General features: G+C 43.5%; 1 protein-coding gene across 1 annotated transcript in view; it reads right to left on the bottom strand.

The window, feature by feature from the left end:
- LOC140395776 (uncharacterized) overlaps positions 1 to 25832 on the bottom strand; it is a 187344-nt gene that overhangs the window by 31804 nt on the left and 129708 nt on the right. Inside the window, exons 93-116 of the mRNA XM_072483934.1 lie at positions 24807 to 24976; positions 24622 to 24648; positions 23300 to 23448; positions 23144 to 23211; positions 21496 to 21665; positions 21311 to 21337; positions 19988 to 20136; positions 19832 to 19899; positions 18185 to 18354; positions 18000 to 18026; positions 16678 to 16826; positions 16522 to 16589; positions 14887 to 15056; positions 14193 to 14219; positions 12828 to 12982; positions 12674 to 12741; positions 11465 to 11634; positions 9946 to 9972; positions 7757 to 7905; positions 7608 to 7675; positions 7336 to 7505; positions 7193 to 7219; positions 5818 to 5978; positions 5652 to 5719 (exon numbers count right to left, since the gene is read on the bottom strand). Coding sequence (XP_072340035.1) covers positions 5652 to 5719; positions 5818 to 5978; positions 7193 to 7219; positions 7336 to 7505; positions 7608 to 7675; positions 7757 to 7905; positions 9946 to 9972; positions 11465 to 11634; positions 12674 to 12741; positions 12828 to 12982; positions 14193 to 14219; positions 14887 to 15056; positions 16522 to 16589; positions 16678 to 16826; positions 18000 to 18026; positions 18185 to 18354; positions 19832 to 19899; positions 19988 to 20136; positions 21311 to 21337; positions 21496 to 21665; positions 23144 to 23211; positions 23300 to 23448; positions 24622 to 24648; positions 24807 to 24976 — 2502 coding nt within the window. The remainder of the gene's footprint in view (positions 1 to 5651; positions 5720 to 5817; positions 5979 to 7192; positions 7220 to 7335; positions 7506 to 7607; positions 7676 to 7756; positions 7906 to 9945; positions 9973 to 11464; positions 11635 to 12673; positions 12742 to 12827; positions 12983 to 14192; positions 14220 to 14886; positions 15057 to 16521; positions 16590 to 16677; positions 16827 to 17999; positions 18027 to 18184; positions 18355 to 19831; positions 19900 to 19987; positions 20137 to 21310; positions 21338 to 21495; positions 21666 to 23143; positions 23212 to 23299; positions 23449 to 24621; positions 24649 to 24806; positions 24977 to 25832) is intronic.

Below are 25832 nucleotides of genomic sequence, written 5' to 3'. Positions count from 1 at the left end.
GGCCACAGACCGCACACCATGGCAACAGCCGACCACCCACACCCCCCACCCATCCACCCACCCAGCACCCTCACCCCCCTCCCCAACCCCACACACCCCACCCGCATGCACACCACCCCCCCCCCCAATTGCCGATCCACCGGCGGCACAACGGGCCGGGCTCACCCAGTTGCGGGTGGACGCGTGTCTATCGCAGGCCATGGAGGATGATGACAACCCGCCCTCCGATGAGCTCCTGGCTCTACATCGTTGGACTATGTCTGACCCATGGCCACAGTACCACCATCCACCCGGACCATCCCTGCATGCGGCTGTGACACTGCAGCGCACGGTTCCGTCCTCTGCCCGGGGGATGTTGATGGCGGCCCAGGGGGAAGGGGGCAGACTCACCTGGGGCTGAGGTAAGACCACCCGTCACACACACACTTGCGCTCAACGTACATGACACGCCCGCACACTTTGGACAGAGCACAAAGGCAGCTTCGGTAGGTGTAACATTGACTTTAATAACCAAAGGAGTTCATGCACGTGCCCTAGCCCCTAAAACTCATCTGTGCCCTGCACCCGTGCCAACTTACTCAGTGTCTAATTGTTTGGCCTTACGGGCCCTTTGACTACGTCTACGTGGTTCCCCAGACGGTACAGCAGAACTGGAGGTGGACTCCTGTGATTCCTGCCCTCTGACACTGGATCCCTTTGGCGGCCGTTTCCTGGGGCGTCCTGGCCTAGATGGGCCAGGCTGCGGCCCGGGCGACTGGGATGGCGAGCTGCCAGCCTGTCCTGCCCGTTGCCCACCCGATGCACCTGGGACGGAAGGGGGGGAGTCCGAGGTGTCGCGGTGTACCGGGACCTCCCCTACAGAGGGAGCCGGGACGGACCACACCACCTCCTCCTCCCTCGGGGTGCCTGATGGCCCCCAGGCCTCTACATGGGTGGGGGATGCGAACGGACTGGCCATCCGATGCGCCCCCGACATCTGGCGCTGCCAGTCCTGGAGGCCCGTGTTGGTATCGACAGGGGTCTGCAGGTTTGCAGCCATGGAGCCCAGGGGGTTGTCAAACCCTGTCTGTGACAGTGCGACGCCGTCTCGCACATGGCCACTGGCGCCGATGCCCTCAGCGATGGCCTGCTGAGACTGGGCCATTGCCTGCAGAGACTGGGCCATGGCCTGCAGAGACTGGGCCATGGCCTGCAGAGACTGGGCTATGGCCTGCTGAGACTGGGCCATGGCCTGCTGAGACTGGGCTATGGCGTTGAGCGCCCCTGCCATCTGGCGCTGGCACTGGCTCATGGCCTCCTGTGAGAGGGCAGCCATTTCCTGGGCCACAGACGCCGCCTGCACGGAAGGCCCCAGGCCTCGCAAACCGTTCCCCATGTCTGACACCGTCGCACCCATTGCCTCCACCGCGGACGCCACCCGTGCGGTGTCAGCCTGGGTGGCACGCATGACCGGGACCACTCCCAGCTCCTGGACGCGGGTGGACTCCTCCACCTGCGACCGCAGCCGCCGCAAGCCACCCGTCACCCTATTCGCTCGTCTCCGTGTCGGTGGTTGCATCGGATCTATGTGTGGGTGTGGTAACTGCAGGAACCCGGGATCCATCTGGGCGGCAGATGTTCGCTTGGCCTGGGCTGCACTCCGACCGCCCGGTCCCTCTGCTGCTCCTACCTCCACCTGCTGTACCGGGACGGCTGTGTTGTGCGCACCAGTGAGTGTACCAGACGCCTCATCACTAAAGTGCCCAACCGTGGTGAGTGTTTCTGCGATGGTGGAGGGTGTTGGTGACAGCAGTGGTGTTGTGTCGTGCTCTTCGTCCCACTCTGACTCCATGGCACTTTGGGGTGGGGGTTCGTCTCCACCCATCCACTCTGAGTCACTGTCCGGTATTTCGTCTTCCCGGGTAGGGGTGTCCTGGGTAGTGCTGTCCCGGGTAGTGCTGTCCCGGGTAGGGGTGTCCTGGGTAGTGGTGTCCCGGGTAGTGGTGTCCCGGGTAGTGCTGTCCCGGGTAGGGGTGTCCTGGGTAGTGGTGTCCCGGGTAGGGGTGTCCTGGGTAGTGGTGTCCCGGGTAGGGGTGTCCTGGATAGTGGTGTCCTGGGTAGTGGTGTCCTGGCTCGGATGTGACGGGGGCCTGTGGCTGCCCCCCTCATCGCTGGGTGGTCGCTCCAGCACGTGACGGGGGTGTCGTCTCCCTGTTGCTCCAGGTCTCGCCGTCTCCCGTGGTGTGCGAGGGGCATCCTGCGGGCGTCGCATGCTGGAGGGTCCGGGTCTCTCCGTCTCCCGTGGTCTCCGAGGGGCATCCTGCGGGCGTCGCATGCTGGAGGGTCCGGGTCTCTGCGTCTCCCGTGGTCTCCGAGGGGCATCCTGCGGGCGTCGCATGCTGGAGGGTGCGGGTCTCTCCGTCTCCCGTGGTCTCCGAGGGGTATCCTGCGGGCGTCGCATGCTGGAGGGTGCGGGTCTCTCCGTCTCCTGTGGTCTCCGAGGGGCATCCTGCGGGCGGTGTGCATCTGCGGGGATGGGTGCCTGGACGTTTGGTCCTGCGATACACAATGAAGCATGCATGGTTAGACATCAGGCAGTGATCAGGTGATACGGGGGAGGGGGATATAGGGGAGGGGGGATATGGGGACGGGCTGTTGGTGGCTCACTTGCTCGTGGGCCCCCGACCTCTGCATCAGCAACCTCCCGGTCCTCAGGTCCGCCAGCCAGTTCCAGGGCCCTTTCCTCGTGTACGGTCAGTGGCCTCTCATCAGCGGGCCCTCCTCCAGTCCTCACATGCTCCCTATTGTTGTGTGCGCGCTTCTCCTGTGGGGTGGGGGGGCGGGGGGTGGTGGCAGGGGTAAAAGGCAACAGTGTTAGGCAGGTATATGATTGCACGCCATCGGTTGCACGTGCATTGCAGAGGTTAAGGTTAGGGCTGGATTCACTTGGGGATATGGGGGATATGGGGGAGGGGGGATATGGGGGAGGGGGGATATGGGGAGGGGGGATATGGGGGAGGGGGGATATGGGGGATATCGGGGAGGGGGGATATGTGGGATATTGGGGAGGGGGGATATGGGGGAGGAGGGATATGGGGGAGGGGGGATATGGGGGAGGGGGGATATGGGGGAGGGGGGATATGGGGGAGGGGGGATATGGGGAGGGGGGATATGGGGGGATATGGGGGAGGGGGATATGGGGAGGGGGATATGGGGGAGGGGGGATATGGGGGAGGGGGGGATATGGGGGAGGGGGCGATATGGGGGAGGGGGGATATGGGGAGGGGGGATATGGGGGGATATGGGGGAGGGGGGATATGGGGGAGGGGGGATATGGGGGATATCGGGGAGGGGGGATATGGGGGAGGGGGGATATGGGGGAGGAGGGATATGGGGGAGGGGGGATATGGGGGAGGGGGGATATGGGGGAGGGGGATATGGGGGGGATATGGGGGAGGGGGGGATATGGGGGAGGGGGGATATGGGGGAGGGGGGATATGGGGGAGATATGGGGGAGGGGGTATATGGGGAGGGGGATATGGGGGAGGGGGGATATGGGGGAGGGGGGATATGGGGGATATGGGAGAGGGGGGATATGGGGAGGGGGGGATATCGGGGATATGTGGGAGGGGGGATATGGGGGAGGCTCACCCTGCCTGCTCTGATGAGGTCGTTCACCTTCTTGTGGCACTGGGTGCCTGTCCGTGGTGTCAGGGCCACAGCGGTGACGGCCTTTGCCACTTCCCTCCACAGACGCCGGCTGTGGCGTGGGGCAACTCTGCGGCCGTGCCCGGGATACAGGGCGTCCCTCCTCTGCTCCACCGCGTCCAGGAGCACCTCCACATCGCGTGACTCGAACCTCGGGGCTGAGCGACGGCCAGCCATCCAGTCGAGTGTTGCGGTCGGGTGTTGCGGTCGGGTGGGGGGGAGCTGTGCGGCCTTATGAGCCGTCACGCCTTGCAGCGCGTATGACGCTGCACGGCGTGAACCACTGCGCAAGCGCGGATCCTGTTACGTCGCTGCTAGCCCATTTCGGGCCGGAGGCTAACGGCCCATTTTTATGACGTGACGCAAGTGGGATTTGCGCCGATCGGCGGACTTTCCGCCGATAACGGAGAATATCGCCCGAGTTTTCCAAACTCATTTAATTATACAGCCTTTGAATATTGTCTTCACTCACTGTTGACATCATAAGCGAAGGGCTCTAGGCAAGCAGACTGTCCCTGTCCAGCATTTTACTATCGAGCATATAGCAGCAGAAAGAGCTCAGTCCAGATAAATTGCCTGGCCCTCATGTACACTGTGAACTACTGGAATGTTGAAATTTCTGTTCCTATGCTTTCATGACTAATCTATCTAGCTCTGCCTCATAAATATTCAAAGACTCCTCATCACTGTCTTAAATGAGCGACCCTTATTTTTAAACAATGACCCCTTAAGACTAGGTTCTTTGACATGTGGAAACATCTTCTCCACATCCTGCCAAGACCCCTCAGGATCTTTAAAGGTTTTGATCAAGTAGCCTCTTACTCTTCCAAACTCCAGGGGATACAAACCTAACGTGTCCAACCTTCCCTCATAAGACTAATCTGCCCATTCTTGGTATTAGTCTCGTAAACCTTCACAGAACTGTTTCTAACACATGTCCTTCTGTCCTTAAAAGGGGAGACCAATACTGTACACAACACTCCCGATGTGGCCTCACTAATGTCCTGTACAACTGAAGCATAACTTCCCTACTTTTGTCATCAATTCCTCTCACAATAAACAACAACATTCCATTAGCTTTCCTAATCATCTGCTGTCCCTGTATACCAGCCTTCTGCGATTCATGCACTCGGACATCCAGATCCCTTTGTACCTAAGAGCTCTGCAATCTCTCACATAGATAAATAATATGCTTCTTTTTTATTCTTCCTGCCAAAATGTGGAATTTCACATTTGCCCACATTATACTCCATTTGCCAGACCTTTGCCCACTCACTTAACCCATCTATATTCCTTTTTAACCTCCTCTTCACAGGCCCAGCTCATGAACCCCACTCCCATGAACTTTGACAAGGGTAGCTGCAGACTTCAGTGGTGGGCATGGTCTAATTTCCAAAGCAGTCATACCTCAGTTATATTTACACTGTATAATGACATTGATGGTCAAGTGACCAAGATTCATTTTCAGTATTTGTTTACATAGTGGTGCAATCTGATAATAGCCATTATTTTAATTAGGAAAATTCAAAGATTAATAAACTGAAATAAGCAAGACTTTTAATTGCAGGTGACTACATTGCCGAACACTTCTACCCTGGGATTGCTGTCTCTTCTCATTCTGCTCCCACACCAACCTCTCTACCAATGGCCTTTGACACTACTCCAATGAAAATCATTTGTCGTCTTCCTTCTGGGAATTTAGCAGCTCTCCTACCTCAACACCTTTAGAATGTAAATATATTTCTTGCTTTCATGTTCCTTCTATCTTCATAATATCTTAAAATTATTCTATTGCGTGTGCATGTACGTGTGTGTGTGCGCGTGTGTGTGTCTTCAATTGACTGACCTACTAAATATTTCCAGCATTTGTTTTAAACAAATTATGTTTTGTAACAAAGGCATTACCAAACTCATAACAAGCTTCTGTATAAATATTTTGATGCTGATAATGAACAGAGTCCTACCTGAAAGATGCGAGCTTACAATTTGAGAATGCTTTCTTTATCTTGCTCTTTCTGTACAGCTTGTTCAGCTTTGAAAAAAGTCCACAGTAAACGTGTTAGAGAGAGGAGCACACCGTCATGTCTGATTCCCATCGATCAATAATGTACAATTCCAGTATGGACTTACCGAATTGATAACATGGCGTGATGTGGATTGATATGGCGAGGAATTGAGGTTTTGTAAATCTGTTGTGAATGTCAGATTGCTCAGAGTGAAGGTGACATTAAAGTCAGTTTGTCTTGTACCCTCATTCGGATGTTGTGTCACTATCACAATGGGTCCTTCAGCTGTAAGTAATAAATAAATAATTAAATAGGAAATGGGGGAACATAAAATTATGTGGTAAAACATTTCCTATCTTCACCCATTACAGTTTAAATCGATTGCCATGTCCTTAAAATCTGATCTTGCCCATGACATCTCAACCTCTTGGTTTAGAAATCAGATGGGCCTGGAATCAGGAACACAGAGCGTAGGTTGCTTTTGTTGTTATTGACTCCGGTAGCAGTGTTTGTGCCGCCTGAGCATCATAATCAGACAAGCAGCCTGCCTGTAATGGGGGAATGGGCGGAGGGCGTTAGTGGTTTGAGGGTGCAGGAGAGTGCACATTGAACTTCTGTGACTGAAATGCAGCCAGAATGACTCTCTCACAAACAAACTCTACTTCCTCTCTATCGTTTTATGTAAGGACGGCACGGCAGCACAGTGGTTAGCACTGTTGTTTCACAGTGCCAGGGTCCCGGGCTTGATTCCCGGCTTGGGTCATTCAGTGCGGAGACTGAACGTTCTTTCCGTGTCTGTATGGGTTTCCTCTGGGTACTCCGGTTTCCTCCCACAAGTCCCAAAAGGCGTTCTTGTTAGGTGATTGGACATTCTGAATTCTCCCTCAGTGTACCTAACAGTCAGCAGAGTAAGGCGACTAGGGGATTTCCACAGCAACTTCATTGCAGTGTTAATGTAAGTCTACACGTGCCAGTAATAAAGATTATTATTATTTCTGAGGTTGTGGAACCCCCCCTGTCTTGTGGAGAAAGAGGAAATTAGTCTTCCTGAAGATTATTATTATTCATCTGATCCAGCAGAGATAATAGCATCAGATATATACTGCATGTAAGCTAGATTGGAGGATTTGGCTACACGTGGTGACGTTTTGGGCACATGTGTGCAGGAGCTAGGGCAAGGATATGATGCCACAGTGTTAGTTCTCTTGAAGGCAAGGTTGCACATTAATTATGAAATAGAGGACACAAGGACAAGTAGCAACCCGATTATACTTGAGGCTAATTTTTAAACAATGAAGTATTCGATCAACAATCCAACAGTGTTGAACAGCAGATCATTCCTAATAAGTTGGGTGTACTTTTGCAGTGTTAATGTAAGCCTACTTGTAACAATAATAAAGATTAATATCATTAAATAGTGATTCATAAAGGAGTTACAATGTTGTTGTTCGATATCACAAAAAAAATCAATTAAATATATAAGTGGATTGCATACTCACTTGACAAAGGAATTGGTTCGTGGTAAGCTGAAAAATCAAAAATACATGTTCAATGAAATAAACCAACTGGAAAGTCATAATTCAAGATTAAATAAAGTTAACGCGTATTTAATGGAAGGGTATCTGCTTTAAATGCTAAATACCATTGACATAGAGGCTGTTACTGTCCAGTAAATAGGTTCCCAAAGTGGTGATGCCCTTCATGTCGTCTCTGAGCTCATGGTACACAGTAACTTTATTCACCTCCCGAGGAGCAGAATCATTTCTAAAAGAGCAGACTGCGTAGACACTAGTACTATCAACTTTAGTCGCACTGTTCAAACAAAAAGAAAACAGATTGTGCTCATCGACTGAACAATAATGTAAAAGTTGTCTTGTTTAATAGCTGATCGTGTTTAATATCAACTCTCCTCACCTGAAAGTGAAAACTTTACAGTTTGAGAATGTTCTTTTGATTTTGCTCTTAGTAAACAGGTTGTTCAACTGAAAGAAAGAAACAGCCACAGTGAATGATGTATTTAGTTTAAAGATATATTCCTTTTAATTTGTATGTTGTCAACTCACCTGGTAAGCAATAATAAATGATGCAGATTTGTGTAGTGAAGAACTGAAATCTTGTAGACTTGCAGTCGGGGCCAAGTTCGTTATAACAAAGGTCACATTGAAATCAAAGGGCTTTGCTGGCACATTTAGAGTCACAATTGGCGGTGCCGCTATCAAGAAACATTAATATGAGAATGGAACAAATTTCAACATTCCTTTAACTAAAATTACTTGGAGGACATAAAGTGAAGCCCAAAATATATATATATATTCACATCATCAACAACATCATCTTGCATTTATATAGCAGCTTTAACAGAGGCGCTTCATAAACAAAATTTGACACTGAACTACATAAGAAAATATTAGGACAGAAGATCAAAAGTGTGTACAAAGGATTCAGGCCAAAGTATTATTTGTTGATAAGAGCCACATCGCCACCACAATGATTTGGACGAGGTAAGTGGTAGTAGATTTCACCAAGAGGGAAAGACTTCATTTTGGAAGAAAGTATTAACACCCAGCAGTCATGTTTCTGTCAAGGCCAAGATATTGATGTAATCATCCATAATAAGCTCATGGTGACAAGGGTGATGTTGGCAAATGAAAGGAGATTCTGTAGAGCAATGTGGAGAGTGCTAGTGATAGCTAATTCACTAGTGGAGTCCACATTCACTAGTGGAGTCCACAATGTCAGCTGTGTGTGACGGGAAGGAGGTTGGTAAGATTATCCCCCAATGGACGGACTTGATTTGAAGGCCAGTGAGACAATAGGGTGGTCTAGTCACGTCGCTGCTCATAAGGAGGCAGTGACAAGTGCTTCAGTGGGCCCTTGTGAGGAAAATAAAGGTAGTTTTATACTTTAAACATTAGAAATGAGGTTTCTAAATCCATGCCGGAAAAAGTTGATGTATGTGTGGGGGTTGGTTAAGTTCCAACTGTATCTCTATTGTGCTTACAGTGGGTATAGCACAAAGAATAAACAGAAGTGTATTGTTGTTTAGCAACAGGGGCCACTTTCCAAAGGGAAGGAATTTCCATGGTTCATAGTTTTTAGCTGAATTTGTTGGTAGTTGGAGACAGGATTTTGGTGAGTGAAGCTGGATAGGACAAGGGAACTCCAAAGAGGCAGGCAGCCAAGGAATCAGTTCAGATAACCAGGGAATTGGACAGAAAGAACCTCTCAAGGTTACTTAAGTTGAGAGACCAAGGAGGATTTGAAAATCCTGCACTGGATGTGCTGTCAAAGTGAAGCAGAAACTTTATTTAAAAGTGTCATTGGGAAACCCTGGACTGGATTTCGGATTGCAACTGCTAGGGAAAGCATTATTATGAGAGAAGATTTTAAAATGTTTTTTGGGAGTGACAAACTTGCATGGAACACATCGGGCTGGGTTGATTGTTTACCCCCTGTGGCTTGAGGAGTATGAGCTTCCCCGCTAACTATGGGGATGATACCATGTTGTAGATAAGGTCAGCCAGATAGGAGCTGAATGACAGAGGGAGAGGACCCGATGAAGTTCAACTGGGCCCCTTTGTAAATAGTACGTATTATAACTAAACGTCTTCTTTGTGCTACTTGTCAGACTCCCTTTGTCTTTATTAAAACGGTCATCTTGAGAGGGTAAAGGAATATTGTATAAAAATGCAAACTTTCATGTTGAATAAATGTTTTTTTCTTGTTGTTAAAATTAATTAGCAGTCCTGTGACTCTACGTTTTATTTTGAAAAAAGTGTAAACATTAATGGTCTTTTGTGTCACGGCTCTAGTTTGGGATCTTATATCAGTAATAACATCAGTTATAACATCAACTGAGATCATAGCACCCTGTAGAGGCTGCTGAAAAGTATAAAGGAAAACTTTATGCTTATCAATAAGGAATCAGGCCTGGGAATTCAACCTATGAGTATGGGATTCTATACTGGAATTAGAGCATCTTGAGCTTGGAAATAACTGTACCATCTTTTCTCATATCATGTCACATTCTACTTCGCCAATTCTGCCCAATTGTCTTGTGTCTGATTGTATGTACTCAATGAACCAATGTAGGTTTGTGTTGGATGATTGCCCTATGCTGTGGTGTGAAGTGCTTTGAACAAAAACACAGCATCATTCGGAAACAATCTACAGCAAATCATACAAAATCCAACATTTCGTATTGATACACGTGTTCAAAACTGAGAAGGATACCAAACAGAATAATACTTACTGGGTAAGGGAGTTAATTCATAATAACCTGAAAAAAATCAAAGCAGAGCTTGAATGAAATAAAATTATTTAATCACAGAATAAAATTCATGAGTATGTTTTTTGAATTGTTCTTAATATCATAAAATAGATATATTCAAACAGATAGGGTAAAATCTAATAGAAATGGTTAAACTTTTATGACTTTTCTTACCCTCTAATTTACCATAATTTTCTCATCATGCGGATGAGCTCAACTTCCCATATTTTTGACCCAAGATTAGGGAAACTTTCTGTAACTTGCTCAAATTAATGAATGTCAAACCTACCTGACAATGCTTTTTAGTTATGGACCATATAAAGGGCCTGACACTATTACATTACAATGCCTTGACAGTTTAAAGTCACAAATGTCAGTAAAGGACATTTATCAGGCAAATTATAAGCAAATGAATTATCATTGGAGAACGCTTACCCGGAGATCAGAGGCTGAATGCCCTGATCTCCGGTAAGCGTTCTCCAAGGCGGCCTTCAGGACGCGCGACAACGCAGAATCGCCGAGCAGAAACTTATAGCCAAGTTCCGCACACATGAGTGCGGCCTCAACCGGGACCTGGGATTCATGTCGCATTACATTCATCCCCCACCATCTGGCCTGCGAAATCCTACCAACTGTCCTGGCTTGACACAATTCACACCTCTTTAACCTGGGGTTACCCCATCTCTGGATCTGTAAAGATTTAAATCACCTGCAAATGCTCGCATTCCAAGCATTGTCTGGCATCTTTGAATTTGTCTATATATATGTTTCTGGAACATACCTCTTCATTCACCTGAGGAAGGAGCAGCGCTCCGAAAGCTAGTGACATCGAAACAAACCTGTTGGACTTTAATCTGGTGTTGTAAGACTTTGTACTGTGCTCACCCCAGTCCAACGCCGGCATCTTCACATCAATAATAAGTAAGTGAGACTTTTTGTGATCCTGCAAACTGCCTGAATGGGTGCTGTACCAGTATTGCATCCCAGTTCGACACAATCCAATTTTGGGGGCCATTGTTTCATTTGTAACTTACTGATGAGCTCTTAGACTTGGGAGTTTTGAATATTTGCCTGGTGTATTCATAAGGCTTTGAGAAAACAAAAGTTGTGTTTTTATATATTGGCCATTTGAGTTAAAAGACTTTCACTTGACCTGTTTGTTGGTTCATTGTGTAATAACCAATCAGAAAGTCTATACCTAATTGAAAATTGTGCCATTAACAATTTTTCATCTTGTCACCAGGAGCACACAAATAATGGTCTTTTTAGAATTCTGTTGCTGTGGTTGGCCAGTTTTTTTGCAGTGTGCGGCGGTCCCTTTAAATTATTTTGTTTGCACACATATTAGTAAGCATGGAATAAGCTGCTGCAACCCCACAGCGCAGTGGGAACATTGATTGTATTAAAAAATGTTGCAACATTTTAGATTTTTACCAATGGTTGCATTACTTCAAGCAGCTCACAAAATAACATGTACACAAAAATACATAATGGCAGATACCATTTACATAGAGGCTGTTATGGTCCAGTAAATATGTTCCTAAGGTTGAAATGCCTTCCGTGTGTTGTTGAATCTGGCGATATACAGTAACCTTATTAACCTCCTTGGCAGATGAATCATTTTGGAATGTACAGATTGCGTAGACTTTGGTGCTACCTACATTTGCCAGGCTGAAAAATAAACAAATGTTTTATTAAATCAGTGAAAAAAACATTACATTGCTAACAGCTTGGAAGACGTAAACCTTTGGCATGAAAATATAATATTGGGACGAAATGTTTTCCAGCTAATATGAATGCCAGCTGAGAACTGTTACCAATTATCATAACCCATTTCAATGCCTGGAGTGTTGGCTGACCCCTGAAAATGTGCATGGAAAATTGTGATACATGATTGATTGTGTTTCAAGCGGCAGGTTAAATTTATACTGCCTGTTCTTTGAAATGATTGCTGAGTGCAGCCATCATGAACAGTCCACACTGTTCATTGACTGCACATATCAGCAAGGGGCCAGCCACTGTTTAGATGCAGCCTGCACTCCTGAATGGGGAAGTGAATTCTGTCTGCAAGAAGTGATCATGAGAGTAAGTGAATACCAAAATGTTGTGACAGTACACTAGATCGGCATCTTCATTTGCCATCCCTGCACGCTGCTTTCAGACAAGGTGCCATCTGCACAATTGCTGCATGGGTGTCTCAGATTCCATTGTTGAGCATTGGGAATCTGCACAGCACTTAAACAAATAGGCAACATGCAGCCCAATTTTGCTCCCATAAACTTCCTTTCAAGCAGTCCCAGGTCAGCTTTGGCATGGTTAGACGCAGAGAAAAAAATTCTTTATTCTGCCCCATAAATGTCCCTCAAACCTAACCCCAAACTGCCATCAATTTGTTCATTTTTTATTTTATTTACAGGGTTGCTCTTACAGAAAGCAAAAATATGGTGTAAAAACATTGTGGAAAAAACTTATAAACTCTTATCCTCAGTAGGAACATTGAAGGAGTCAATGACTTAAGACAGGAAACTGCCTTGGCTCTTTGATCAGGGGCCAAGATCTATGCGCTGATTTTAATCTCACACTGCAAAGAGGTTGCCTGAATTTTGTAGAATACTTGAATTATTATTACCATTTCAACATTTGTGTAATGTTCAGCAGTTTACTAAACCTTGAGATCATCTTGAAAATGTTTAATGTTAGCATTCATTACCTGAAAGAGAGAACTCTGCAGACTGAGAATGTCCTGTTGATATTGCTGTGAGTAAACAGGTTTTTCAACTGAAGGGAAGGAACACAGTTTTAGTGATTAAAAATTATGTCATTTATTCAAATAGGTATTTGGAGTAATTAAGCTGTCAACAGACCTGATAAGCAATGACTTTTGATGCAGATTTATACAGTGACGAACTGGAAGATTGTAGACTTGCTGTCGGGGGCAAGTTAGTAATAATGAAGGTCACATTAAACTCAAAGTGGTTTGTCTGCACGTTTGGAATTGTGCTCCCAATTGGTGATATTGCTATCAGGAAACATTAGAAAAGAATTAAATTGAAAATAAAATGTTATCATTTGTATTAAAGACAATGGGACAATATAACCCAAAAATATACAAACCATTGCAGAATATTTCAAGCTGGAGTTAGGAGGATTTTTCAAGTGTGATGACACCATTCATTCAAATGACTATACAGCCATGTGCTGTCACGTATGCAATTGGGCAAAAACTATCATACCTGGGGATCCTGCACCAGTTTGCTTATCTATGCAGAACTTGTTTTGATTTTGTTGAATCTCTTACTGACTTGTAATTATCTGCTCCTTTTAAATTTGGGCTGTGTGTGTAGTTTTAAGTACAGACTGCCTACTCTTGTTCTAGTTTCTAGAGTCAGAGGGCTTTTTCAGGTTTGGTGATACCATTCATTCAAAGGATTATCCAGTACTATTTGATATCTCATATTTAATTGGGAAAAAACTACCATAACTGACGGCATGGCGGCACAGTGGATAACACTGCTGCTTCACAACGCCAAGGACCCGGGTTCAATTCCAAACTCGGGTGACTGTGTGGAGTTTGCATGTGCTCCCAGTATCCGAATGGATTTCCTCCAGGTGCTCCGGTCTCCTCCCACAGTCCAAAGATGTGCAGGTTAAGTGGATTGACCATGCTAAATTACTCCTCGTGTCCAAAGATGTGCAGGTTAGGTGGGTTACGGGAATATAGTTGGGGCGTAGGCTGAGGTAGGATGCTCTTTCAGAGGGTCGATGTAGACTCGATGGGCCGAATGGTCTCCTTCTGCACTGTAGGAACTCTATGGTGATCCTGCAACAGTTTTTATTTTTAGCTCTATAGAAAATTGTCCTGATTTTGTTGAATCTCTAACTGACTTGGAGTCTTCTACTTCTTTTAAGTTTGTGCTGTGTGTTTAAAAGTACAGACTGTTGCTTCCGTTCCAGTTGCTCACAGCTTTAGTATCAGTCCACTTAGATGACTCACATAAGGAGACGGAATGTCATAACACATACAGGATCCCTGGTTGAAACTTGAAACATTCTCAATTCCAAGTGTATATCTAAATGTGCTATGGATGCAGGAAAAGCTAATATCCTGAACAGGAAACATTGCATCCTATATATTTCTGACAATATATAAATAGGGTATAAGCAAGAATTTCTGGCCGACTGTCAAAGAGGAAATTTTAAAGTAAAACAGAAATAGAAACCATACTCACTGGTTGAAGAAATGGGTTCATGGTAACCTGAAAAATGAAAATCATTTATTTTCTATGAAATAAGTCTGGTGGAAAATTATTGAACCATGAAATAAAATTCATGGATTTTGTTTAATCATCCTGAATGTTATCAGATTAACATACGGGATGGGGGCGCGGGATTCTCTGATCCTGAGGCTAAGCGTTGACGCTGTTGGAAACGTGTCGCGTTTCTCGATGGCGTCAACACGACCTCAGGATCAGCAATTCCCAATTACTGACCCACGCCACTCCAGCTGCCGATGCTGGTGTCAACTGGGCACCGGAGGTTCTGCGCATGCACAGTGGCAACGGCGCCAACACGCACATGCGCAGTGGTTCCCTTCTCCGCACCGGCACTGACGCAACATGCGTCGGACCACAGGGGCCGGGGCGGAAGACAGGAGGCCCCCAGCCAGAGAGAAAGAATTTCCTTCACATTGCCCATTGTAATAAACCAAAATATTAAAGAGACACACATTTTAAGGTATACTCACTAGTTGAAGGAACAGATTCGTGGTAAAATGAAAAATCTAAATAACGTGTTTCGCATCAAAACGGTGTGGTGGTAATATATTATTAAACCATGAAATCAAATTGATGGACTAATCATCCTCAATTTAGTCAACAGAATGAAATGTAACAAGGTAGACTATCTCCTTTAAATGTTAAATACCATTCACGTAGAGACTGTTGTTGTCCAGTGTATATGTTCCCAATGTGGAGATGCTCTTTGTGTTGTCTCTGAACACATGGTAAACAGTGACTTTATTAACTTCCTGAGGAATAGAATTATTTCTGAAAGTGCAGACTGCATCAACACTGGTGTCGTCAACATTTGCCAGGCTGTGAAATAAACACATATACAAAGAAGTCAGTGAGGATCTAAATTGCAGGTAACAGCCTTGAGCTTGAGAAAAGTATTGGGGCTCAATTTCCTCAATGTGGCCTATCTAAAATGTACAGCAGTTGTGTGTTTAAGTGAATAGGTTTAAAGTAAATGGGGTTTAATCATGCTGATTGACTATTGTGTACATTGAATTCCTTTGCCCAGGGAGATTGCTATTTGGTTAAAATGCTGCATGTACTGCCAATGGTATTTGATGGTTGGTATTCACAAGGCATCAACACAAATCTATTCACTTCATAGAGCTGATGACTTGCTATGGTCCAAAATTCTTCTTTTACAATTAGTATTCTTGATCATTCAAGGTCAGCTAAACATGGCTTACTATGGGGCAGGGCACAGAGGCAGGCCCCAAATCCTCTTCAGCTGTAATAGGGATCAAATCGCACACATGTAGTATAATTTTCAACCACACGCTAAGCATCTAGCTAACTGAGTAAACCAGCCAAGGAGGTTTGTAGCTAGAGCAGGTTAACCGCTTGAACCCGCAACCCCACAGTGCATGGCAGCACTGACAATGGTATTTTTCAAGGAAACAATAAGTTAGCTGGGTCTTTACAGCTATTTAATCCTCTCATATTTTCATTGAATCACTTGTAGAGTTTGTGGTGATACACCACTGTACTTCCCTACCATTGTACATAGTATATAATAGTTGTGTGTAATGTGGCCCTGTAATACTGTGTATTGTACTGTAGCTCTGCAGAGGTTCGGTCACTGGTAGGTAACCCGACCTGGCCACGGAGAGCTCCGCCTTAGCCACTCCCCCGGGAGTTAGTATAAGAACCCTCTTCTGGGACTGGCCCCATTCTGTCTGGGGTCGTCTGTGTCGGGTAAGCCTCCCATGTAGTATATTAAAGCCTGAGTTAAAGTCTCACTTGTCTTTGTGGTTCTTGACGCTTAGTGCATCAGAGTTCAAGTGCATTTATCAATGGAAGAGTATGCAGCTCAATGGGCATGTAATGCAACATGACTAATGTCAATCCTTCCGTTATCCTAGCTTGCAGAAATAGCAGAGACCAAAGATGTACATTCCTGACATTGTTTACAACAATCTGGTTGAAACTGCAACTCCTCCTTTATGTCTGGCAAGGTACAAGAATCTGGAACTTGATCAGGTTTTGGGTCTTTGCTCAGGAAATTCAACCATATTAATCATTCATTTAAATCTCGCCTCTCTAAGTGGTAAACTATAGAAAAACGTTGTTGCTTGCAGATATTATAGATATCTAACAGAATCAAATAACGCATACTAATGATCTGATCATAGAGACACAATTAAAATTCTGTAGAATAAACAGAAATTCATTCTGTTTTAACATTTATGTTATATTAAATAATTTACTGAACATTCATGTAATCTTGAAACAAATAGCGCGAAGTTTCAATGTCAATATTCCTTACCCGAAAGAGCGAACACTGCAGCTTTGGAATGTTCTCTTGATATTGCTGGAACTAAACAGCCTGTTCAACTGAAGAAAATTAACAATCATAGTTTTAGAGACAAATGTCATATAATTAATTAAAATACACATTTGTAATAATAAGTTGTTGACTGACCAGATAAACAATAATCTTTGATGCAGATTTGGACAGATCAGAATTGGAAGATTGCAGATCTGCTGTCAGAGCCAGGTTAGTGACAGTGAAGGTCACATTAAACTCAAAGGGCTTTGCTTGCAGGTTTGGAGATGTGGTCACAAGTGGTGCTGTAGTTATCCAGAAACAAAACAACGTGTTACGATTGAGTATCAAACATATCTGTGACTGCATCATTTGCATTAAGGACAGTGGGACAAAGTAAACCAGAAATATTGAAACCATCGCATAATATTTCTGGTTTGGTGATACCATTCATTCAAAAGACTTTACAGCAATATTTGCTATCGCGCACGCAGTTGGGCAAAAGCGATCGTACCGGTGAACCTGCACAAGTTTGCTTATCTGTGTAGAAATTGTCCTGATTTGTTAAATCTCTTACTGATTTGGAGTCTTCAATATCCTTTTAATTTGGGCTGTGTGTGTAATTTTAAGTACAGACTGCTCGTTCTAATTCTTTGCAGTTTTAGTATCAGTCCATGTTAATGACTCTCAGAAGGTGACAGAATGTCACAGCACATCCAGGATGTCATAGCACTTATCGGATCCCTTATCCCTTGGTTGCCTTATTTGGGGAAGGATGTGGTGGCATCGGAGGCAGTCCAGAGGATGTTCAGCAGATTGATTCCAGAGATGGAAGGGTTGAGGTGGAAGGAGAGATTAAACAATTAGGGTTTATACTCATTGGAGTTTAGAAGGATGAGAGGGGATCCGATCGAGGTATATAGAATACTAAAAGGGATTGATAATGGAAATGTAGACTAAATGTTCCCCCTTGTGGGGCAATCTAGAACGAGAGGTCATAGATGTAGGTTGAGAGGTGGTAGATTTAGAAAAGAGGATGAGGAGCAACTACTTCTCGTAGGGGGTGGTGAATTTGTGGAACTCACTGCAGTTGAACCTGAGTCATTAAATGGTTTCAAGAAGGAGATAGATATATTTCTGATTTTGAAATTGGGTAAAAGGGATATGGGGATCAGGTAAGGGAGTAGATTTGAGACCAAGAAGATCTGATTGAAGGCAGAGCGTGCACAAAGGCCTGAATTGCCTACTTCTTCTACTAATTCCTATGTTTCTACCTCTGGTTGAAACCTTTAAAATTCTCAATTCCAAGCATAGAACTAAACTGTTTAAAGAAATAGGAAAAACTAGAAGCACTAAACAGGAAACTGCCCAAATATTTCTGACAATGTATAAATCGGGTTCAAGAAAGAGTTTCCTTGACATTACCCATTGTAACAAACCAAAATGTTAAAGAGAGTCAAATTTGAAATGATACTCACTGGTTGAAGGAACAGGTTCGTGGTAACCTGAAAAATCAAAATAACGTGTTTCGCATCAAGGAAGTGTGGTGAAAATGTATTATTAAATCGTGAAATGAAATTTATGGAATTGGTTTAATCATCCTCAATTTAGTCAACAGAATGAAATGTAACAAGATAGACTATCTCCTTTAAATGTTAAATACCATTCACGTAGAGACTGTTGTTGTCCAGTGCATATGTTCCCAATGTGGAGATGCTCTTTGTGTTGTCTCTGAACACATGGTAAACAGTGACTTTATTAACTTCCTGAGGAATAGAATTATTTCTGAAAGTGCAGACTGCATCAACACTGGTGTCGTCAACATTTGCCAGGCTGTGAAATAAACGCATATACAAAGAAGTCAGTGAGGATCTAAATTGCAGGTAAGAACCTTGAGCTTGAGCCCTAAGCATGAGAAAAGTATTGGGGCTCAATTTCCTCAATGTGGCCTATCTAAAATGTACAGCAGTTGTGTGTTTAAGTGAATAGGTTTAAAGTAAATGGGGTTTAATCATGCTGATTGACTATTGTGTACATTGAATTCCTTTGCCCAGGGAGATTGCTATTTGGTTAAAATGCTGCATGTACTGCCAATGGTATTTGATGGTTGGTATTCACAAGGCATCAACACAAATCTATTCACTTCATAGAGCTGATGACTTGCTATGGTCCAAAATTCTTCTTTTACAATTAGTATTCTTGATCATTCAAGGTCAGCTAACCACGGCTTACTATGGGGCAGGGCACAGAGGCAGGCCCCAAATCCTCTTCAGCTGTAATAGGGATCAAATCGCACACATGTAGTATAATTATCAACCACACGCTAAGCATCTAGCTCACTGAGTCAACCAGCCAAGGAGGTTTGTAGCTAGAGCAGGTTAACCGCTTGACCCCGCAACCCCACAGTGCATGGCAGCACTGACAATGGTATTTTTCAAGGAAACAATAAGTTAGCTGGGTCGTTACAGCTATTTAATCCTCTCATATTTTTATTGAATCACTTGTAGAGTTTGTGGTGATACACCACTGTACTTCCCTACCATTGTACATAGTATATAATAGTTGTGTGTAATGTGGCCCTGTAATACTGTGTATTGTACTGTAGCTCTGCAGAGGTTCGGTCACTGGTAGGTAACCCGACCTGGCCACGGAGAGCTCCGCCTTAGCCACTCCCCCGGAGTTAGTATAAGAACCCTCTTCTGGGACTGGCCCCATTCTGTCTGGGGTCGTCTGTGTCGGGTAAGCCTCCCATGTAGTATATTAAAGCCTGAGTTAAAGTCTCACTTGTCTTTGTGGTTCTTGACGCTTAGTGCATCAGAGTTCAAGTGCACTTATCAATGGAAGAGTATGCAGCTCAATGGGCATGTAATACAACATGACTAATGTCAATCCTTCCGTTATCCTAGCTTGCAGAAATAGCAGAGACCAAAGATGTACATTCCTGACATTGTTTACAACAATCTGGTTGAAACTGCAACTCCTCCTTTATGTCTGGCAAGGTACAAGAATCTGGAACTTGATCAGGTTTTGGGTCTTTGCTCAGGAAATTCAACCATATTAATCATTCATTTAAATCTCGCCTCTCTAAGTGGTAAACTATAGAAAAACGTTGTTGCTTGCAGATATTATAGATATCTAACAGAATCAAATAACGCATACTAATGATCTGATCATAGAGACACAATTAAAATTCTGTAGAATAAACAGAAATTCATTCTGTTTTAACATTTATGTTATATTAAATAATTTACTGAACATTCATGTAATCTTGAAACAAATAGCGCGAAGTTTCAATGTCAATATTCCTTACCCGAAAGAGCGAACTCTGCAGCTTTGGAATGTTCTCTTGATATTGCTGGAACTAAACAGCCTGTTCAACTGAAGAAAATTAACAATCATAGTTTTAGAGACAAATGTCATATAATTAATTAAAATACACATTTGTAATAATAAGTTGTTGACTGACCAGATAAACAATAATCTTTGATGCAGATTTGGACAGATCAGAATTGGAAGATTGCAGATCTGCTGTCAGAGCCAGGTTAGTGACAGTGAAGGTCACATTAAACTCAAAGGGCTTTGCTTGCAGGTTTGGAGATGTGGTCACAAGTGGTGCTGTAGTTATCCAGAAACAAAACAACGTGTTACGATTGAGTATCAAACATATCTGTGACTGCATCATTTGCATTAAGGACAGTGGGACAAAGTAAACCAGAAATATTGAAACCATCGCATAATATTTCTGCTTTGGTGATACCATTCATTCAAAAGACTTTACAGCAATATTTGCTATCGCGCACGCAATTGGGCAAAAGCGATCGTACCGGTGAACCTGCACAAGTTTGCTTATCTGTGTAGAAATTGTCCTGATTTGTTAAATCTCTTACTGATTTGGAGTCTTCAATATCCTTTTAATTTGGGCTGTGTGTGTAATTTTAAGTACAGACTGCTCGTTCTAATTCTTTGCAGTTTTAGTATCAGTCCATGTTAATGACTCTCAGAAGGTGACAGAATGTCACAGCACATCCAGGATGTCATAGCACTTATCGGATCCCTTATCCCTTGGTTGCCTTATTTGGGGGAAGGATGTGGTGGCATCGGAGGCAGTCCAGAGGATGTTCAGCAGATTGATTCCAGAGATGGAAGGGTTGAGGTGGAAGGAGAGATTAAACAATTAGGGTTTATACTCATTGGAGTTTAGAAGGATGAGAGGGGATCCGATCGAGGTATATAGAATACTAAAAGGGATTGATAATGGAAATGTAGACTAAATGTTCCCCCTTGTGGGGCAATCTAGAACGAGAGGTCATAGATGTAGGTTGAGAGGTGGTAGATTTAGAAAAGAGGATGAGGAGCAACTACTTCTCGTAGGGGGTGGTGAATTTGTGGAACTCACTGCAGTTGAACCTGAGTCATTAAATGGTTTCAAGAAGGAGATAGATATATTTCTGATTTTGAAATTGGGTAAAAGGGATATGGGGATCAGGTAAGGGAGTAGATTTGAGACCAAGAAGATCTGATTGAAGGCAGAGCGTGCACAAAGGCCTGAATTGCCTACTTCTTCTACTAATTCCTATGTTTCTACCTCTGGTTGAAACCTTTAAAATTCTCAATTCCAAGCATAGAACTAAACTGTTTAAAGAAATAGGAAAAACTAGAAGCACTAAACAGGAAACTTCCCAAATATTTCTGACAATGTATAAATCGGGTTCAAGAAAGAGTTTCCTTGACATTACCCATTGTAACAAACCAAAATGTTAAAGAGAGTCAAATTTGAAATGATACTCACTGGTTGAAGGAACAGGTTCATGGTAACCTGAAAAATCAAAATAAAGTGTTTCGCATCAAGGAAGTGTGGTGAAAATGTATTATTAAATCGTGAAATGAAATTTATGGAATTGGTTCAATCATCCTCAATTTAGTCAACAGAATGAAATGTAACAAGATAGACTATCTCCTTTAAATGTTAAATACCATTCACGTAGAGGCTGTTGTTGTCCAGTGCATATGTTCCCAATGTGGAGATGCTCTTTGTGTTGTCTCTGAACACATGGTAAACAGTGACTTTATTAACTTCCTGAGGAATAGAATTATTTCTGAAAGTGCAGACTGCATCAACACTGGTGTCGTCAACATTTTCCAGGCTGTGAAATAAACACATGTACAAAGAAGTCAGTGAGGATCTAAATTGCAGGTAAGAACCTTGAGCTTGAGCCCTAAGCATGAGAAAAGTATTGGGGCTCAATTTCCTCAATGTGGCCTATCTAAAATGTACAGCAGTTGTGTGTTTAAGTGAATAGGTTTAAAGTAAATGGGGTTTAATCATGCTGATTGACTATTGTGTACATTGAATTCCTTTGCCCAGGGAGATTGCTATTTGGTTAAAATGCTGCATGTACTGCCAATGGTATTTGATGGTTGGTATTCACAAGGCATCAACACAAATCTATTCACTTCATAGAGCTGATGACTTGCTATGGTCCAAAATTCTTCTTTTACAATTAGTATTCTTGATCATTCAAGGTCAGCTAAACATGGCTTACTATGGGGCAGGGCACAGAGGCAGGCCCCAAATCCTCTTCAGCTGTAATAGGGATCAAATCGCACACGTTTAGTATAATTATCAACCACACGCTAAGCATCTAGCTAACTGAGTAAACCAGCCAAGGAGGTTTGTCGCTAGAGCAGGTTAACCGCTTGAACCCGCAACCCCACAGTGCATGGCAGCACTGACAATGGTATTTTTCAAGGAAACAATAAGTTAGCTGGGTCTTTACAGCTATTTAATCCTCTCATATTTTCATTGAATCACTTGTAGAGTTTGTGGTGATACACCACTGTACTTCCCTACCATTGTACATAGTATATAATAGTTGTGTGTAATGTGGCCCTGTAATACTGTGTATTGTACTGTAGCTCTGCAGAGGTTCGGTCACTGGTAGGTAACCCGACCTGGCCACGGAGAGCTCCGCCTTAGCCACTCCCCTGTGAGTTAGTATCAGAACCCTCTTCTGGGACTGGCCCCATTCTGTCTGGGGTCGTCTGTGTCGGGTAAGCCTCCCATGTAGTATATTCAAGCCTGAGTTAAAGTCTCACTTGTCTTTGTGGTTCTTGACGCTTAGTGCATCAGAGTTCAAGTGCATTTATCAATGGAAGAGTATGCAGCTCAATGGGCATGTAATGCAACATGACTAATGTCAATCCTTCCGTTATCCTAGCTTGCAGAAATAGCAGAGACCAAAGATGTACATTCCTGACATTGTTTACAACAATCTGGTTGAAACTGCAACTCCTCCTTTATGCCTGGCAAGGTACAAGAATCTGGAACTTGATCAGGTTTTGGGTCTTTGCTCAGGAAATTCAATCATATTAATCATTCATTTAAATCTCGCATCTCTAAGTGGTAAACTATAGAAAAACATTGTTGCTTGCAGATATTTTAGATATCTAACAGAATCAAATAACGCATACTAATGATCTGATCATAGAGACACAATTAAAATTCTGTAGAATAAACAGAAATTCATTCTGTTTTAACATTTATGTTATATTAAATAATTTACTGAACATTCATGTAATCTTGAAACAAATAGCGCGAAGTTTCAATGTCAATATTCCTTACCCGAAGGAGCGAACACTGCAGCTTTGGAATGTTCTCTTGATATTGCTGGAACTAAACAGCCTGTTCAACTGAAGAAAATAAACAATCATAGTTTTAGAGACAAATGTCATATAATTAATTAAAATACACATTTGTAATAATAAGTTGTTGACTGACCTGATAAACAATAATCTTTGATGCAGATTTGGACAGATCAGAATTGGAAGATTGCAGATCTGCTGTAAGAGCCAGGTTAGTGACAGTGAAGGTCACATTAAACTCAAAGGGCTTTGCTTGCAGGTTTGGAGATGTGGTCACAAGTGGTGCTGTAGTTATCCAGAAACATAACAACGTGTTACGATTGAGTATCAAACATATCTGTGACTGCATCATTTGCATTAAGGACAGTGGGACAAAGTAAACCAGAAATATTGAAACCATCGCATAATATTTCTGCTTTGGTGATACCATTCATTCAAAAGACTTTACAGCAATATTTGCTATCGCGCACGCAATTGGGCAAAAGCGATCGTACCGGTGAACCTGCACAAGTTTGCTTATCTGTGTAGAAATTGTCCTGATTTGTTAAATCTCTTACTGATTTGGAGTCTTCAATATCCTTTTAATTTGGGCTGTGTGTGTAATTTTAAGTACAGACTGCTCGTTCTAATTCTTTGCAGTTTTAGTATCAGTCCATGTTAATGACTCTCAGAAGGTGACAGAATGTCACAGCACATCCAAGATGTCATAGCACTTATCGGTTCCCTTATCCCTTGGTTGCCTTATTTGGGGGAAGGATGTGGTGGCATCGGAGGCAGTCCAGAGGATGTTCAGCAGATTGATTCCAGAGATGGAAGGGTTGAGGTGGAAGGAGAGATTAAACAATTAGGGTTTATACTCATTGGAGTTTAGAAGGATGAGAGGGGATCCGATCGAGGTATATAGAATACTAAAAGGGATTGATAATGGAAATGTAGACTAAATGTTCCCCCTTGTGGGGCAATCTAGAACGAGAGGTCATAGATGTAGGTTGAGAGGTGGTAGATTTAGAAAGAAGATGAGGAGTAACTACTTCTCGTAGGGGGTGGTATATTTGTGGAACTCACTGCGGTTGAACCTGAGTCAGTAAATGGTTTCAAGAAGGAGATAGATATATTTCTGATTTTGAAATTGGGTAAAAGGGATATGGGGATCAGGTAAGGGAGTAGATTTGAGACCAAGAAGATCTGATTGAAGGCAGAGGATGCACAAAGGCCTGAATTGCCTACTTCTGCTCCTAATTCCTATGTTTCTACCTCTGGTTGAAACCTTTAAAATTCTCAATTCCAAGCATAGAACTAAACTGTTTAAAGAAATAGGAAAAACTAGAAGCACTAAACAGGAAATTTCCCAAATATTTCTGACAATGTATAAATCGGGTTCAAGAAAGAGTTTCCTTGACATTACCCATTGTAACAAACCAAAATGTTGAAGAGAGTCAAATTTGAAATGATACTCACTGGTTGAAGGAACAGGTTCGTGGTAACCTGAAAAATCAAAATAACGTGTTTCGCATCAAAGAAGTGTGGTGAAAATGTATTATTAAATCGTGAAATGAAATTTATGGAATTGGTTTAATCATCCTCAATTTAGTCAACAGAATGAAATGTAACAAGATAGACTATCTCCTTTAAATGTTAAATACCATTCACGTAGAGGCTGTTGTTGTCCAGTGCATATGTTCCCAATGTGGAGATGCTCTTTGTGTTGTCTCTGAACACATGGTAAACAGTGACTTTATTAACTTCCTGAGGAATAGAATTATTTCTGAAAGTGCAGACTGCATCAACACTGGTGTCGTCAACATTTTCCAGGCTGTGAAATAAACACATGTACAAAGAAGTCAGTGAGGATCTAAATTACAGAAAAGAACCTTGAGCTTGAGCCCTAAGCATGAGAAAAGTATTGGGGCTCAATTTCCTCAATGTGGCCTATCTAAAATGTACAGCAGTTGTGTGTTTAAGTGAATTGGTTTAAAGTAAATGGGGTTTAATCATGCTGATTGACTATTGTGTACATTGAATTCCTTTGCCCAGGGAGTTTGCTATTTGGTTAAAATGGTGCATGTACTGCCAATGGTATTTGATGGTTGGTATTCACAAGGCATCAACACAAATCTGTTCACTTCATAGAGCTGATGACTTGCTATGGTCCAAAATTCTTCTTTTACAATTAGTATTCTTGATCATTCAAGGTCAGCTAACCACGGCTTACTTTGGGGCAAGGCCCAGAAGTAGGCCCCAAATCCTCTCGAGCTGTAACGGCGATCAAATCACACACTTTTAGTGTCATTCTCAACCACAGACGAAGCATCTAGGCAACTGAATTGACCAGCCATGGTGGTTTATAGCTCGAGCAGGTTAACTGCTTGAACCCATTGCCCCAGCGTGCATGGCAGCACTGACTTCACTGAGGTGCAATGTGAATGATATTTTTCAAGGAAACAATAAGTCAGCTGGGCTTTTCCTAGGATGAAGAATGTTGCTCAGGAGAAAGAACAGCATTTGGTGCTGTTAATACTCTAATTTTCTCATTGAAGCATCACAGAATCATAGAATTTCAGGGCAGAAGGAGGCCATTCGCCCCATTGAGTCTGCACCAGCCCTTAGAAAGACCAGCCTACCTAAACCCACATCTTGCACCCTATCCCCGTAACCCAGTAACCCCACCC

The sequence above is a fragment of the Scyliorhinus torazame genome, chromosome 18, assembly GCF_047496885.1.
Source record: "Scyliorhinus torazame isolate Kashiwa2021f chromosome 18, sScyTor2.1, whole genome shotgun sequence".
In the NCBI taxonomy this organism is placed as follows: domain Eukaryota; kingdom Metazoa; phylum Chordata; class Chondrichthyes; order Carcharhiniformes; family Scyliorhinidae; genus Scyliorhinus; species Scyliorhinus torazame.
The sequence above is the reverse complement of the archived record's forward strand: the minus strand, read 5'-3'. Positions and strand labels throughout refer to the sequence as shown.